This window comes from Vigna unguiculata, unplaced genomic scaffold (assembly GCF_004118075.2).
Source record: "Vigna unguiculata cultivar IT97K-499-35 unplaced genomic scaffold, ASM411807v1 contig_3, whole genome shotgun sequence".
NCBI lineage: Eukaryota > Viridiplantae > Streptophyta > Magnoliopsida > Fabales > Fabaceae > Vigna > Vigna unguiculata.
The window spans coordinates 200001-217500 of NW_021011005.1; the positions used below are offsets into that span (position 1 = coordinate 200001).

Below are 17500 nucleotides of genomic sequence, written 5' to 3' on the forward strand. Positions count from 1 at the left end.
GAGATGATTTTTCAATCTTTTATACTGGAGAATCTAGTATTCTTATGCATGAAGATAATGAATTCGATAGTTGTGGTCGGACTCTATTATGGATTTATGACCACATTTTCCATAGGGCCCTCTTATCTCTTCCTTCTTCGAGCTAGACTTGTGGAAGAAGGAACCGAGAAGAAAATAGCAGCAACAACTGGGTTTATTACGGGACAGCTCATAATGTTCATGTCTATCTATTATGCGCCTTTGCATTTAGCATTGGGTAGACCCCATACAATAACTGTCATAGCTATACCCTATCTTTTATTTCAGTTCTTCGGCAATAGTCAAAAAAACTTTTTGAATTATGGATACAAGAATCCAAATTCAATACGTAATTTTAGTATTCAAAGAAGATTCTTTCAGAATCTTCTTTTTCAATTTTTAAATCCCCTTTTCTTACCGAGTTCCATATTCATGAGATTCATCAATATTTATTTGTTTCGATGTAACAATAAAATTACTAGAAAGATTAATATATCTAGAATATACAATAATATATACGAAGCTATTCGCCCCCCCCCACATATTTGATAGCTTCTCCTAGAAAAAAACTTGTAATACCTATTCCATTCGTAATTCCATCAATTCTTTTTTTATCAAAAAAAGAATTTAATTTCACTAATCTTCTGATACTAGCAATTAAAGATTTTTCATAAAAAAGATCTATATAACCATGATTATACGACCAATTATATATGATATTTTGAAAATGATCGGCAACATTTTTTTTAAGAAAACTTTTTTCAAATAAATTTAATAAATTCAAATTTTTTAAATAGGAATAAACCGATTTGTAAAAAAAAGACGCTAGAAATATTCCCCAAAAAGTGAAACTCAAAGAAAAAGTTGCGTTTGTGAAAAATTCATAATAATTCATAAAATTTTCTGAATCTTTATGTAAAAGATCTATAAACGGAATTAACAATTTTGATAAAATATCCAAATGTATTCCGTCTTGACTGAAAGAAATTCCTACAGCACCAACGAATAAAGTAAAGAGCGCTAAAATAAGCATAGAAAATCGCATAGTATTGTTAGATTCATTAGGATATAAACAAGCAGTTTTTTTAGTGCCAAAATGCATAATACCAAAAACAAGATGTTTTATATTTTTAATATTTTGATTAACGCGATGTAGATATCTCTTCCGGATAAAAAAAGAAGTTATTTCATTCTTTTTTATTTTTAGTAAAACTAAGAAAAAATTTTCGTTTTTTCTTTTAAGTTTTACTTGTTTCTTCCCCCATAAAGATATTGAATAGAATGAACTATTTTTTTTTCCATTAAAATTCAAAAAATGAACGTTTAAATATCCCTCAAAAACAAGTAAATAAATTCGAAACATATAAAATGCAGTTAATCCTGCTGCAGAACAAGCTATTATTGCAAAAATTGGTGAATACAACCAACTATCATTAAGAATCTCATCCTTAGACCAAAAACAGGCAAAGGGTGGAATACCGCAAAGAGAGAGTGTACCCACTAAAAAAAAAGTTTTTGTAATTGGTACATGTTTTGTTAAACCGCCCATAAAAACCATATTTTGACTTTTAGCTGGAGAATATCCGACAAGAGCTTCCATTGAATGAATAATGGATCCAGATCCTAAAAACAACAATGCTTTTGAATAAGCATGAGTAATCAAATGAAATAAAGCACCTCGATAAGATCCCATACCCAAAGCTAACATCATATAACCCAATTGAGACATTGTAGAATAGGCCAAATTTTTCTTAATATCTTTTTGAGCAATAGCTAAAGTAGCTCCTAATATTACTGTTATTATACCTATAAAAGCTATTGCGTTCATTATTTTGGGTAGCACTATGAAAAGAGGAAAAAGACGAGCCACAAGAAAAATTCCAGCGGCTACCATAGTAGCAGCATGTATAAGGGCAGAAATTGGAGTAGGTCCCTCCATAGCATCGGGTAGCCATACATGAAGAGGAAATTGGGCAGATTTTGCAACTGAGCCACAAAATAGCAAGAGGGCAAACAGAGTAAAAAAAAAAATATTCATTTCATTTTTAGAAATCAAATTATTTATAATTTGAAACAAATGCCGAAATTCCAAACTACCCGTTATCCAATAAAGACCTAAAATTCCCAATAATAAACCAAAATCCCCTACACGATTCGTTACAAATGCTTTTTGACAAGCATTTGCCGCAATAGGGCGGGTGAACCAAAAGCCTATTAATAAATAAGAACACATTCCAATTAATTCCCAAAAAAAATAAATTTGTATCAAATTCGAACTAGTAACTAATCCCAACATTGAAATATTAAAAAGAGTAAGATAAGCAAAAAATCTCAAATATCCTTGATCATGAGACATATAATTATCACTATAAATAAGAACGAGAATGCCAACCGTAGTAATTAATATTGACATAATAGAAGTAAGTGAATCGATCAAGTACCCAAACTCTAAAGAAATATCATTATTTATGGTCCAAGACCATACATATTGAAAAAACAAACTATTCTTGATTTGATGAATAGACAAATCAAGCGAAAAAATCATAACTATAGTTAACAATAAGATACTAGGAAAAGCCCAAATACGGCGAATATTTTTCGTTGCAGTGGGAAAAAGTAGAAGTCCCACTCCTATTAACATCGGAACTGGGAATGGAATAAAAGGTATGATCCATGAATATTGATGTGTATATTCCATACAATAAAGAAAAAAAATTAGGATTCTAATGAATTTGGTTTCTTAGGTTTTTCTTTTATCTTTTTTGTAAAGTAAAGGAATGGTTTCGGTTAATAACAAAGAAAGATAGAATTTAATAAAATAGAATAATCGATTATTCATTATTCTGACTCTTTGGACAATATTTTTTGAACATTGGTTTAGTTCATTAAATTTAACTTAACTAATTAAGTTTTTATTACAATAAGAAATAGCGATTTGGGGAAAACTTTCTAAAAAGTATTATATTCTTATTATAAATATAATAAAAACAAAAATGGAAATTCAAATATATAAAATATATGTCTAATTAGAGATAAACTTAATTTTAATTTACCGCAAAATGTCTTTCACATAAAATTCTATAACAATAAAAAACTATACTAATTCTATGGCAGTTCCAAAAAAGCGCACGTCTATATCAAAAAAACTTATTCGGAACACTTTATGGAAAAAGAAGGGATATTTTACAGCATTAAAAGCTTTTTCATTAGGGCAATCTATTTTTACGGGGAATTCAAAAAGCTTTTTCTGTAACAAATATAAACGTTAGAATAATTTCAATTAACTGGATTCAACGACTCTTTTTTAAATACAAAAATATGAATATAAAATTGATATAGAATATAAGATTCAGTTATGAATTTAGGATATTTACATTCTATATTATGATATTTACATTCTATATTTAATAGATTCTAATAGAATTCTTTAAAATTATTTTATTGAATGTTTAGTAAACAAATATTGTGTTTTAATTGATTCTTTGAATCTCGACAATTGACTAAAATTGGGTTATTATGGTTTCGAGTCAGCCGCTATGGTGAAATTGGTAGACACGCTGCTCTTAGGAAGCAGTGCTAGAGCATCTCGGTTCGAGTCCGAGTAGCGGCATCTTATCTTCTAAAAAAAAGTTCCTATAAAGAATTATTATTTCTATTCCAAGTATTTCTATTTTTTCATTCTATATGGTATTTTCCACTTTAGAGCATATATTAACTCATATATCCTTTTCGGTCGTATCTATTTTAATTTCAATTCATTTGATAACCTTATTATTAGGCAATGAAATCATAGGATTATACAATTTGTTCAAAAAAGGCATGATAATAACCTTTTTTTGTATCACAGGATTGTTAGTTACTCGTTGGATTTTTTCAGGCCATTTACCATTTAGTAATTTATATGAATCATTAATATTTCTTTCATGGACTTTTTCTATCTTTTATATGGTTCTTTGCTTCAAAAAACAAAAAAATGACTATTTCAATACAATAATAACACCAAGTATTCTTTTTACCCAAGGCTTTGCTACTTCGGGTCTTTTAACCGAAATGCATGAATCCTTAAAATTAGTGCCTGCTTTACAGTCCCATTGGTTAATGATGCACGTAAGTATGATGATATTGGGTTATACAACTCTTTTATGTGGATCATTAATATCAGTGGCTATTTTAGTCATTACATTTCAAGAACTCATACAAATTCTTGGTAAAAGCAAGACTTTGTTTTTTTTTAATGAATCCTTTTCTTTTGCTGAAATCAAATATATGAATATGAATGATAAAAAGAATATTTTACAACAAACTCCTTTTCCGTTTTATTCGTCTTATAGAAATTATTATAGATATCAATTTATTCAACAATTGGATCGTTGGGGTTACCGTACTATTAGTCTAGGTTTTATCTTTTTAACAATAGGTAATATATCTGGAGCAGTATGGGCTAATGAGGCATGGGGATCATATTGGAATTGGGATCCAAAGGAAACTTGGGCTTTTATTACTTGGACTATTTTCGCAATTTATTTACATACTAGAAAAAATAAAAAATTGGAATATAGAAATTCTTCAATAGTGGCCTCCATAGGCTTTCTTATAATTTGGATATGTTATTTAGGGATAAATCTTTTAGGAATAGGACTACATAGTTATGGTTCATTTACACCTAATTAATTTAAAAAAATTCACAAATATTGGGAACATTCTATAGAATAAGAAAAAAAACTCCCAATAAAATGATTAAGACCCCATTGAATCAAGTAATGTAATATTGATTCAAGGGGTTCTCACAAACAACAAAAATATTCAATTAGAATTCAATTTCATTTTTATGTAATTAAGAAAATACAAAAAGAAATCCATTTTTTTTTATTGTGCATCGGATTGATTTCTATTTTTTCTTTTTCATTTATTCCCAAAAACTATCTATAAAAAATGAGAGAGAATAGCTTCAACCTTGTCAGCCGAAATTGAAAAAATAAAATCTGGATAAATGCCAATACTTATTACGGGTATAAGGATAGAAATTGAAATAAATAATTCTCGTGGCCCCGAATCAAAAAAATAAGAATTTTGTTTATTAAAAAGCTTGTATCCATAAAACATTTGACGTAAGATAGATAATAAATAAATAGGAGTTAATATCATTCCAATTGCAGTTACAAAAGTTATGAGTATTTTTGTGATGAAAAGATATTTTTGATTGGTAATTATTCCCAATAATACTATAAATTCTGCAACAAAACCGCTCATGCCCGGTAATGCAAGAGAAGCCATCGATAAGGTAGTGAAAATCGTGAATATTTTTGGCATTGGGATAGCCATTCCACCCATTTCGTCGAGATAAAGAAGACGTAGTCTATCATAACTAGTTCCCGCCAAGAAAAAAAGGGCAGCACCAATAAATCCGTGAGAGATTATTTGTAAAATAGCCCCATTCAGCCCTGTCTCGCTTATAGAACCAATTCCTAAAATTAAGAAACCCATATGAGAGACCGAGGAATAAGCTATTCTTTTTTTTACATTGCGTTGACCAAGAGATGTTGAAGCTGCATAGATTATTTGAATGGAACCTAATAACATTAACCAGGGACAAAATATAGAATGAGCGCGAGATAATAATTCCATATTAATTCGAACCAACCCATATGCTCCCATTTTTAATAATATTCCGGCTAAAAGCATACAAGTGCTGTAATGCGCCTCTCCATGGGTATCAGGTAACCATGTATGTAAGGGTATAATTGGTGATTTGACAGCAAAAGCAATAAGAAATCCCATATAGAAGATTATTTCCAGTGCCACGGGATATGATTGATTAGTTAATGATTCAAAATTTAATGTTGGTTCATTAGAACTATAGAAACCCATACCCAGAATTCCCAGTAATAAAAAAACAGAACTTCCCGCAGTGTACAAAATAAACTTTGTAGCTGAATACAAACGTTTTTTTCCACCCCACATAGATAAAAGTAGATAAACGGGAATTAATTCTAATTCCCACATGATGAAAAAAAGTAAAATGTCTTGAGAAGAAAATGTTCCTAGTTGACCACTATACATTGCTAACATTAGAAAATAGAATAATTTAGATTCTCGAGTAACCGGTTGAGCTGATAACGTAGCTAACGTAGTGATAAATCCCGTTAATAAAAGGGGTCCTAGAGAGAGTCCATCTATTCCGAATCTCCAGTAAAAGTCAAAAAAATGGATCCATTTATAATTTTCTGTCAATTGGATTAGTGGATCATCTAATTCGAAATGATAACAAAATACATAGGTTATTAGAAGGAGATCTATGAAACATATACAATAAGTATACCATTTAATTGTCTTATTTCCTTTATGGGGAAATAAGACAATTAAAGAACCTCCGACTATTGGCAAAACTACAACTGTTGTTAACCAAGGAAAATAATTCGTGATAAAAATAAGATATACTTAGACTACAAAAACCCGGGCTCAAAATATTTTTTTATTTTGAGCCCGGGTTTTTGCCAGTAAAAAAAAGTACTTGTATGCGGTTCTTTTTGAAACGTATCAATAAGCTAGACCCATGCTTCGAGTTGTTTCATGCCATAAATAAACTCTAACACTTAAGAAATCCGTCGGACAGGCGGATTCACACCTCTTACAACCAACACAGTCCTCTGTTCTTGGGGCAGAAGCAATTTGTTTAGCTTTACATCCGTCCCAAGGTATCATTTCTAATACATCTGTTGGGCAGGCTCGTACACATTGAGTACATCCTATACATGTATCATAAATCTTTACTGAATGTGACATTGGAACATAATCCTTGAACATCAAAAATTCAACATTTTCAATCTAGTAAATTGGTAAACCAATTATATATATCTATATATGATATATATATATCTATATATATATATCTATATTATATACCAGATGAATCAATGATTTATAAGAATTTTGCTACTAAAAATATATTTATAGATTAATAACTAATAAGAGAATAGAACCAAGATACTTTGATTTCTTATCTTTGTTTTCGCAAACGCAAACATGATTAAAAAGGATATATCATTTCTGCTAATTTGAATGGATTATATAGTACACACTATTCAAAATTAGACTTTTTTTTATGAATAATACTATTTATTCAACAAATTTGATTGATTGATACGGGTTGATTTTCTATTACGATATATTGAGGAAACAATAGCTGGTCCGATAGCTGCTTCAGCGGCTGCAACAGCTATAACAAAAATTGAAAAAATATTTCCTTTTAGTTGCCGCCTATCAAAAAAATCAGAAAAGGTTACGAGATTTATATTAACTGCATTTAGTATAAGTTCAAGACACATAAGGGCTCTAACCATATTTCGGCTCGTGATCAATCCATAGATACCTATAGAAAATAAATAAGCACTCAAAACAAGTGTATGCTCGAATATCATTGACCAACTCCTTTTCAATTTTTATTCATTTCGATATGAATATGAATTCAACGGATTTTATTGCCTAACATAATAAGTCTACAACAAAATCAAGTATTTGCAAAAAGATTTTATACTTTATACATAAATATTCTTTTTCCTTAACATATAATTCAACAAAAAAGAAATGTAATAAATTCTAACAAAATGTAATTTATATTATTTTATTAGTTCGAAAACTTTCTTATTGGCGAGCCACAAAAATTGCACCTATTAAAGCAACTAAAAGAATTATTGAAATTAGTTCAAATGGAAGAAAAAAATCTGTTGATAAATGAATTCCAATTTGTTGACTAGTACTTATCAAATCTTGCTCTAAAATCTGATTGGGTCTTGTCGTCCAAATAATTCCGTGCCATGATGTCTCTAGAATAGTAGTTATTTGTGAAAGAAAGATACTGGTACAAACCATCAAAGTAATTCCATCCCCAACGGTCCAAACACGAAAATTTTGGTAATAGTCCGAACCATTCATAAACATCACAGCAAATATTATTAAAACATTTATAGCGCCCACGTAAATAAGTAGCTGTGAGGCAGCTACGAAATGGGAGTTTGATAAAATATAGAATAAAGATACACAAACAAGAACTAGTCCCAATGAAAAAGCAGAAAAAATCGGATTCGTAAAGAATACTACTCCTAGACTTCCTAATATGAGACCTGATCCAAGAAAGATTAAAATAAAATCATGTAGCGATTCGGACAAATCCATTATATGTAAAATAAAAGATAAATAGAAATTTCATGACCTTATTGATATGACCAGGAAAAAACTTGTTAAATACGAAAATTATCTGTGCATAGAAATTCACCAAATCCTAAGATAAGATATGTGAATTGTTATTAGGTACAGTTGTTATAGAATCAATGGAATTTCATTCTTTTCTTTATGCCAAAGAGTCATTTCAAAAAAATAGAATATCTTTTTTTTTATTCTATATATAGAGAAATTCAATTATTTTTGTGAAGAATTTTGAAATCATTTTATTTGAATTGTTCGAATTGTATAATCATCAATTACTGATACTGGTAAACGACCCAAAGCAATTAGATTATAATTCAATTCGTGGCGATCATAAGTTGAAAGTTCATATTCTTCGGTCATTGATAAACAATTTGTTGGACAATACTCAATACAGTTACCACAAAATATACAGATTCCAAAATCAATACTGTAATTAAGCAACCGTTTTTTTCGAATATCAGTTTCTAGTTTCCAATCAACAATGGGTAGATCTATAGGACAGACACGAACACATACTTCACAAGCAATGCATTTATCAAATTCAAAATGTATTCGACCGCGAAAACGTTCTGATGAGATTATTTTTTCATAAGGATATTGAATAGTTACGGGTAACCTATTTGCATGCGATAAGGTAATCATGAGACCTTGACCAATATATCTAGCAGCTCGTATTATTTGTTCACTATAATTTATGAATTCAGTTACCATAAGGAACATATCGTGAATAGCTCTGAATATTTTTTTTCTTTCTCTTGTTTAAAACAAGTTCTGAATTTTGAATATAGAAGGTCCACATTTTTTTTACAGTGAAAACAGTTGAGACGACGTTGTTAATAATAGATTACCAAGAGAAATGGGTAAAAGAAACTTCCACCCAAGATTTAATAATTGATCTATTCGTAGCCTAGGCAAAGTCCATCTTGTTGTGATAGAAACGAATATGAATAAATAAGTTTTAACTAGTGTAATAAAGATACCAATTATCGTTACAAAAACTCCGTATGTTTTATTTATTTGAAAAAAATTAGAAACGAAGATGTACGGAATAGAGAAATTTGAACCACCAAAATAAAGAACTGTTACAAATAAGGAAGAAACGAATAGGTTTAAATAGGAAGCAACATAAAATAAACCAAATTTGATACCGGAATATTCGGTTTGATAACCCGCTATTAGTTCTTCTTCCGCTTCTGGTAAATCAAAAGGTAATCTTTCACATTCTGCTAGGGAAGAGATTAGAAAAACGAGGAAACCCATAGGTTGCCGCCACAAATTCCATCCCCAAAAACCATATTTGGATTGTGCATCAACTATATCAACTGTACTTAAACTGTTAGATAATCCTAGTCGGTGATGACATTACTGTTACCATCTCTATTACAGAACCGTACATGAGATTTTCATCTCATACGGCTCCTTTAAAGCCTTAAAAAAATATAAGAACCCGGCCAATTATTTCTCCCTTGATATATCCCTAAGATAGATAAGATTCTATTTTCTCGGACGGTTCTGAATTAGACCCATGGAATTCTGTCTGTTCTAAAAAAAATTTTTAAATGAATACACACTTATTTAAAAAATAAAAACATTTGCACATTTATTGAATTTCTTTAGATAAATAAAAAATACAAAAGGTACTTCTGAATTGATCTCATCCTTTAAAAAATTCAAAATTAAATTTGTTGAGTAATAACTTAATTTCATTTTTGCATAAAATACTCTTTTAAAATTATCAAGAACTCCCACATCATTTTCGATTCCGAAAAATAATTAGATGTTCTTTTTTTAAATTATGATTATCTCCATAAATATGGAGTATATAAGACAAAAAAGAAAAAGGAGATCACTTTTACCTCTTATCTTATTCCTTTTTGTGCAAGCAAAAGGGGACTTCAAAAAATTAAAGGATTATTTCGTTCCTGATAGTTATTTATTCAATCAATGGATGGAAGTATACTCTAGATCGGAATTGGGGGGAGTACTGCCTTATTTTTTCTACCAACTTCAAGTCCCCATTAGTATTCTTTTTATATTATACATAAATTGGATAATTTAAAAAAGAAATATACGTTACTAATCTTTTGTGTATTTTGGTGTTTCTAGCCATCCATTAATTTTTTTTATTATATTAATGCCTTTTTTTAATTTTGTTAATATATGTATGCTAATTCATACAAATGATATTGAAAATTTGAAAAAGGTTGGTCTTTTGCGTCCGCTTCAAGACAGGATTACTAATCAACAAATCTTGGGAAAAACAACCACTTCTATACATAGAATATAATATATAGAATCTAATTCTAGAATTTCATTGATTTTTTCACCTTATTCTTATACATAGAAAATTAGACTCAATATTTTTACTGCAATTTGAAATCATCATACTTTCTCTATAAGTAATAGAGTATTCTATAAATTATATTCAAAAAAAGCTGTTTTATTGCACTCATATAACTATCTGATTCAATTATTCAATCCAAATGCGAAAAGAATATATATATATTCTTTATAGATTCTTTTTGTACTTTAAATATAAGGAGAGGCTTATAAGAAATAGTATCAAAAAATTTATGTCTCAACGAAGCACACATAGAGATATCGATAACACACATAGAGTTAATGGTATTTCATAACTAATTGATTGAGCAGCTGCTCGTAGACCACCCAAAAAGGAATATTTATTATTTGACCCATATCCTGACATAAGAAGTCCAATGGGGGCAATACTCGAAATAGCAATCCATAAAAAAACACCAATATTCAGATCAGATAAAACAAAGTTATAGCCAAAAGGAATTACTGAATAGCTTATTATAATGGATATGACTGAGATAGATGGGCCGAAACTAAATAAACGAATATCTCCTCTAGATGGAATAAGATTCTCTTTAAAAAGTAATTTTGTTCCGTCTGCTAGAGCTTGAAGAACTCCAAAAGGACCGGTGTATTCAGGTCCAATACGCTGTTGTATCCCTGCAGATATTTCTCTTTCTAACCATACAATTGCTAGTACACTTATAGTAATTCCTAATATCAAAATAAAAATAGGCACAAATACCCAAAGAATTCCATATATCTCTTTCAAAAATTGCAATCTGAAAAAAAAATGTATATCTTGTATTTCTGTTAAATCAATTATCATTTCAACGATCAACTTCTCCCATAATAATATCTATGCTACCTAGTATTGTCATAATATCGGCCAATTTCATTCTTTTAACTAATTGAGGAAGAATTTGCAAATTTATAAAACCGGGCGGATGAATTTTCCATCTCCAAGGAAAACCATTTTGATCCCCTATTAGAAAAATCCCTAATTCTCCCTTGGGGGCTTCAACTCTTACATAAAGTTCTTGTTTTGGCAATTCAAAACTCGGAGACGATTTTTTACTAATAAATCGATACTCAAACTCATTCCATTCTGGCTCTTTTTCTCTATCAAAGCAGCGGATTTCTAAATTTTCATATGGACCGCCGGGAAGTCCTTCCAAAGCCTGTTGAATAATTTTTATGGATTCTATCATTTCACCAATTCGAACTAAATAACGAGCTAATGAATCTCCTTCTTTTTGCCATTGAACTTCCCAATGAAATTCTTCGTAACATTCATAATTATCCACTTTACGTAGATCCCATTGTATTCCGGAAGCCCGAAGCATCGGTCCTGATAAACCCCAATTAATAACTTCTTTTACATCAACAACACCGACGCCCTCAACCCGTTCTAAAAAAATAGGATTTCGCGTAATAAGTTTTTGATATTCAGCAATACTTGTTAAAAAATAATCGCAGAAATCATAACATTTATCTATCCAACCATAAGGTAGATCAGTCGCTACCCCTCCGATACGAAAAAAATTATGCATCATTCTCATACCTGTGGCAGCTTCAAATAGATCATATATTAATTCTCTTTCTCTGAAAATATAGAAAAAAGGTGTTTGTGCACCAATATCTGCCATAAAAGGTCCTAGCCATAGTAGGTGAGAAGCTATACGGCTTAACTCCAACATTATTACTCGGATATAGCTGGCTCTTTTAGGTACTTGAATATTTCCCAACTGTTCTGGTCCATTTACAGTTATTGCTTCTGTGAACATTGTAGCTAAATAGTCCCAACGTGTTACATAAGGCAGATATTGTATAATTGTTCGGTTTTCCGCTATTTTTTCCATTCCTCTGTGTAAATAACCCAATATCGGTTCACAATCAATAACATCCTCACCATCTAGAGTAACAATAAGTCTAAGAACACCGTGCATTGATGGGTGGTGAGGCCCCATATTGACTATCATGAAGTCCTTTCTTTTCGTTGAGATATTCATAGGTTTTTGCTCGATTTATTCTTTTATGAATCGCTTAAAAAAAAAGTTCATCCAAATTCAAGATCTAATAAATCGAATAATTGAAAATTACTCTTCAATTTAACGAATTTGTGACTGCCGAATATTAAACTGATTGATTAATTTTTTATACCGTATTCCATCTTTCTTTGACAAATAAGACAGTAATCTTTGCCGTTTTCCCAAAATTTTACGTAAACCTGTTTGGGATGAGTAGTCTTTTCGGTGCAATTCAAAATGTGAAGTAAGTCTTCGTATTCTATTGGTAAATTTGAATATTTGAAATTCAACCAATCCCGGTTTTTTTCCTTTTTTTTCTTGTGAAATAACAGGTATAAATGACTTTTTTACCATAAAAAAATAAAAGTTTTTCCTTCTCCTCGATTTTTATAGATATTTTTATTGATCAGTAATTAGAATGACACTCATTTTTAATTTTTTGATAGAAATCCGAAATCTAATTTTTTTGATAACTGAAATCAATCCAATTGAAATAGAGAATTTAAATAGATATAGTATAAAGGAGACTAGTTTGATATATAAAAAAGAATTGTATACATTACATTAGATAAAAAAAGATAATTTTGTTAATGCTTTTTTTTTATGTATACATCATTGAATTAAAATCAATGCCATACCAAAATACGTGTATTTGTTTAACCTATGTATCTATCTATAGATAGATACATATGCTAAATAGAAAACAAAATTAGATTAACGAATTTTCACACGCGGATACATATGTATCCTTACTATACTGAAACGGCTTCCATTATGGGTATTAAACCAATAACGATTTATACAAGCTAAATCTTCTAATCGATATTTTGGCCAAAGAAAAATTTTGAAATTCATTAGTTTTTTTTTCTCTTTCTCATTTCTTTTTTTAGTCAAAACTTTAAAACAATTTTGGACTTTATTTTCATTATAAAATATTGTGTTTCTATGCATACTATTTATATTATTTGGATCTAAACAAATTCTAATTCTCAACTCTCTACGACGTCTAGCAGATAAAATGTTTTCAGGAACAAGTAAATTAAATTTCTCGTTTTCTTTGTTTTCTGTTATCTTTTGATCTTTTGTTCTTGTAATGTATTTATCAAAAAATTTCTTATTAACATGAATTTTTTCTGAGTATTTTTTATAAATTTTGCGTTTATTCTTATGAATTAATGAAAAACCCATCATTTTATACTTAAAAAATTGTTTATTATTTTTTCTAGACAGGCGAACTGGTTCGATAACAAATAGTTCTTTTTTCCTAAATTTATTATTTTTCTTTTTCCTTAAGCCTGAAAGAGTTAAATTCGTCTGTTTTTGAATCATCATAATATCTAGACCTAGTTCTCCTCTTTGAATAGAGGCTATAGTAATTTTTCTTAAATTTGTCAATCTAATAAGGAGACAATATACTTTTACATTGTTAAATATTTTTTGACCTAAGAAATTTTTCCAGTTTAAATGGAAATTCAAAAAATTTCTTACTAAGAATTGAAGTTCTGCCTCCATATTGTTCTTGGGTTTTTTTTTCGATGTTCTAAAAACATCTATTTTTTTTTTCTTTCTAGTAATATTCTTTTCACTAACATTTTTATTTCCTTTAGAATGTAAAAAAAGAGAATGTAAATAAAGTAATTTTATTGGTATAATTTGCGAGTTACCCCTAAATGTATTATAAAATATCACAAATTTGGAAAAGAACCAAAATTCCGGATTGCATATGGAACGATTTAGTATTTTTCTATTGATTCCCGTCCAATCCAAATATTTTCTATCCGGATTTATAATAATAGTATCTTCTGCTATATAATTCTTGATAAAAATATTACTTATTCTATCAAATAAGTCTTTTTTATATGTATTGTAATTAGAAGAAATCATTGTGTTTTTATTTGATTGAAATAGGGATCTATATCGATAAATATATGAGTCTTTCTTATTTGCATAATTCATAAAATTATAGGATAAAAGATCGTATTTATATTGTTTTCTAATTTTTTTTTTTAATGGGATTCCTTGTTGTTCTTTGTAAAGAATTAATGGGCTTTTTCCATATGAATCCCATTTGGTTAAATTTTTATTTTGAGTTACACCACATTTAGTGATTCTATTTCTCCATTTTTGTGATACTAATTTTGACCAGCTACTGTTAGATAAGTTATATTGATAATAATTATTCTTTAACCAATTTGTCCATTGATTTAGTTCAGAATTGAGCAGGTTATTTTGTTTTCTTTTAGAATGAACTATTCCTTGTGCTCCAAAAAAAGAATCCTTTATTTCATTTTTCAGAAAAAAAAAATTTTTATTATATTGAAAAAGAAGTCTTAACTTATATATGTTTATGTTAATAATTCGGGTTTGTAACAAATTTAAAAATACATATGGTTGTGACAAAAAGGAGACATCAAAATAATTATGTGAATTCGCATTCTTATTCTTATTATTAAAATATTTGTGTAATTTTAAAAGAAAGGGAATTATACTTTGATTTGTTTTATAACTTCTTTCTGTATTTGGTTCATTATCGTAAAGCCATTTATTTAAAAATTTTTTTGTTGATTCAAGAAAAAGTTGTAGCTGGATTTTCGGAATACAAATGATATATAGAAAGATATCTATGTATATTTTTTTCATCAAAAATTGAAAAAAAGAATGTGATTTTTTAGTTAAGCTAATATTTCTTCTTTGGAATATCTGCAAAATTTTTTTTTCGAATTCTATCCTTTTACTATCATAAATTTTTTTCTTCGAATGAATATTTGTCTCGGGAATTCCAAGTCCTCTTTTCTTTTCTTCTTTTTTCATTTTTTCTATTTTTTTAATAACTACTTTTCTCTTAGTATTGAGATCCTTTATAGATTTTTTTTTCAATGAAAAATTTGTCGACTTTATCGATTGAATTGAAATGGTTGCTTCAGAAATCATTGAATTATTCTTCCAAATTGTTGAATATTTTTTGTTTTCGCTCAATTCATCGAGTTTTGGGGGTTTCCTTTTAATAAAAAAATATTTTAAATTTAAAAATTCTTGTTTTTTTTTCGTGAGGAATACTATACTTTTTCTAATAATTTCAAGAATACTTTGGATGATCCCTTTTGCTTTTTCTATTACGATATTTAGAAACAGTTTGAATTTTTCACTTAAAACTTTTAGAACTAGAAAAGTGAAAAATTCAAATTTTTTCTTTTTTTTTTTTAGTTCTTTTAAAATGGGGTCGAAAAAGGAAAGTGGATTTTTCGTGGAACTAGAAAAAGGCAATTCAACTTCCATCCCCCAAACTGTTAAAAAACAAAAGTTCTTTTTTTTCTTTGAATTTTTTTTGTTTTCATTACATCGTATTTTAGATTTATGCCAAGGTTTTAGACGAAAAGGAAATAATATTTTTATCTGAATCCCATCTGTTAGCCATTTTTGCGGAAACTCTCTTTCGGATAATTGAACGCCGTTATACGTGCATTTAATATATATTTCTCTCTTCCAATCCATATAATCTTCAGACCATTCTGGAATTTGAAAAAATAGTATACGAATTGTATTTTTAATTATTATAAATGAAGGTAATAGAATATATTTCCTAATAAAGCATTGGGTTATTAATAAAACACCTCTTATTACTTGAGCAAATATAATGCTATCCCAGGCTTCTGCTATTTCTATACGTTTTCTTTCTGCATTTTCCTTTTTTGCTTCCTCCTCTTTTTTTTTCGGACTTTTTTTTGTTTTTTCCTCTATAGAACCTAAAATTTGAAATTCTGTCTTTTTACGAATCCAAATATTTAACATAAAAAATCTTTTCATTGATTTTAAACTATGAAAAGAAAAGAATATTGATTTTTCAATTTTATCCAAAAAAAGCGGCGAATGCACCCTTTTTTGAAAAAATTTCCAAGTAACTGTTTTCCGTCTTTGAGCACGGATAGATCCTTTGATTATGTCTCTTCGAAAATCCGATTGTTGGGAATAACGTCTTAAAGCCAATTCGTTTTTTTGTTCATTATTTTCAGTATCTCCACGATCACGATAAGTCTTGTATTTTTTAAAAAATTTATCTTTATTAGTCAAAATGACTACACGTTTGCCTTTTCTAGAACGAATTTGAGAATTATCTGCTTCAATTTTTCCACCTAGTTGTTCTAATTCGTCCATCAATTTGTATGACCACCGAGGTACTTTTTTACAGATTTCGTTTCTTTTAATAGACTTAGTGTTCTTTCGATTTACTTTTCTTTTTTCGTTCAAATCAGTTGTAATTGCATCAAATAATATTTTGATTATTTGTTTTTTTTCTGCGTCATAATTATAATTCATTTTTACTTGTTCAGGTTCTGTAAATAAATAAGGTACGTGCGAATTTAAGCTTGACACTAATGAAAATTGACTGATTAGATTAAAAAGAAATGTAGTTACTAATAATTTTTTATCAAATGTTTTTCTATTTTCCTCTAATTTTGGAGAATTACTATTATTCTTTTTAGAAATCTTATTATAAAGAAAGATATCTTGAATTTTATTTATAAAAATGTTATTTTTTTTGTAAGTTTTTTCATGTTGGATTGAGGTTGAAAAACCGTTTTTTATTTGTCCACGGAAGGGTCCGTTTAACAAAGGATCTTTTCTTTTAGTTAAATATTTTTTTTTAGTTTCATCATCACAAAATCGAATTCTATTTTCGAATATATCGAGAGAAATCAATTTCTTATCTATCAGTTTTGTGCGATTTATAAATTCATTGCTCAATTTGTTTATTTTTTCTTCATTCCTATAGTACGAATCATTATACAAATCATCAGAGGAAATTTTCTTTTTTGTGAAGAAATCTATTTTTGTTTCCATCAGTTTTTCAAAACTTGATAAATTTTGTGGATACGTAAAAGATATTTTTTCTCTTCCATCACGTTGATATGTATGAAAAAAAAATTCTGAAA

The 17500-nt window shown here is 28.8% G+C and overlaps 1 protein-coding gene and 1 non-coding gene across 2 annotated transcripts; one reads left to right on the top strand and one right to left on the bottom strand.

The window, feature by feature from the left end:
• Nucleotides 1-3548: 3548 nt before the first annotated feature.
• Nucleotides 3549-3628, top strand: TRNAL-UAG. The gene has a single exon. It is a non-coding gene; the product is annotated as a tRNA-Leu (tRNA).
• Nucleotides 3629-9745: 6117 nt separating this feature from the next.
• On the bottom strand, nucleotides 9746-12983 carry LOC114171548 (NAD(P)H-quinone oxidoreductase subunit 1, chloroplastic-like). The gene is made up of 3 exons (XM_028056497.1): nucleotides 12238-12983; nucleotides 11408-11439; nucleotides 9746-11349 (listed from the first exon to the last, which is right to left on the bottom strand). The coding sequence occupies exons 1-3, from the start codon at nucleotides 12549-12551 to the stop codon at nucleotides 10802-10804; spliced, it is 894 nt and encodes a 297-aa protein (XP_027912298.1). The 5' UTR covers nucleotides 12552-12983; the 3' UTR covers nucleotides 9746-10801.
• Between the last annotated feature and the right edge of the window lie 4517 nt (nucleotides 12984-17500).

Coding starts and splice junctions, on each gene's coding strand:
- LOC114171548 (XM_028056497.1), bottom strand. CDS start 12,551: ATGAATATCTCAACGAAAAGAAAGGACTTCATGATAGTCAATATGGGG. Junction 11,440..12,237: donor AGCTATATCCGAGTAATAAT/GTTGGAGTTAAG, acceptor ATTAGTTAAAAG/AATGAAATTGGCCGATATTA. Junction 11,350..11,407: donor CGATATTATGACAATACTAG/GTAGCATAGATA, acceptor TTGATTTAACAG/AAATACAAGATATACATTTT.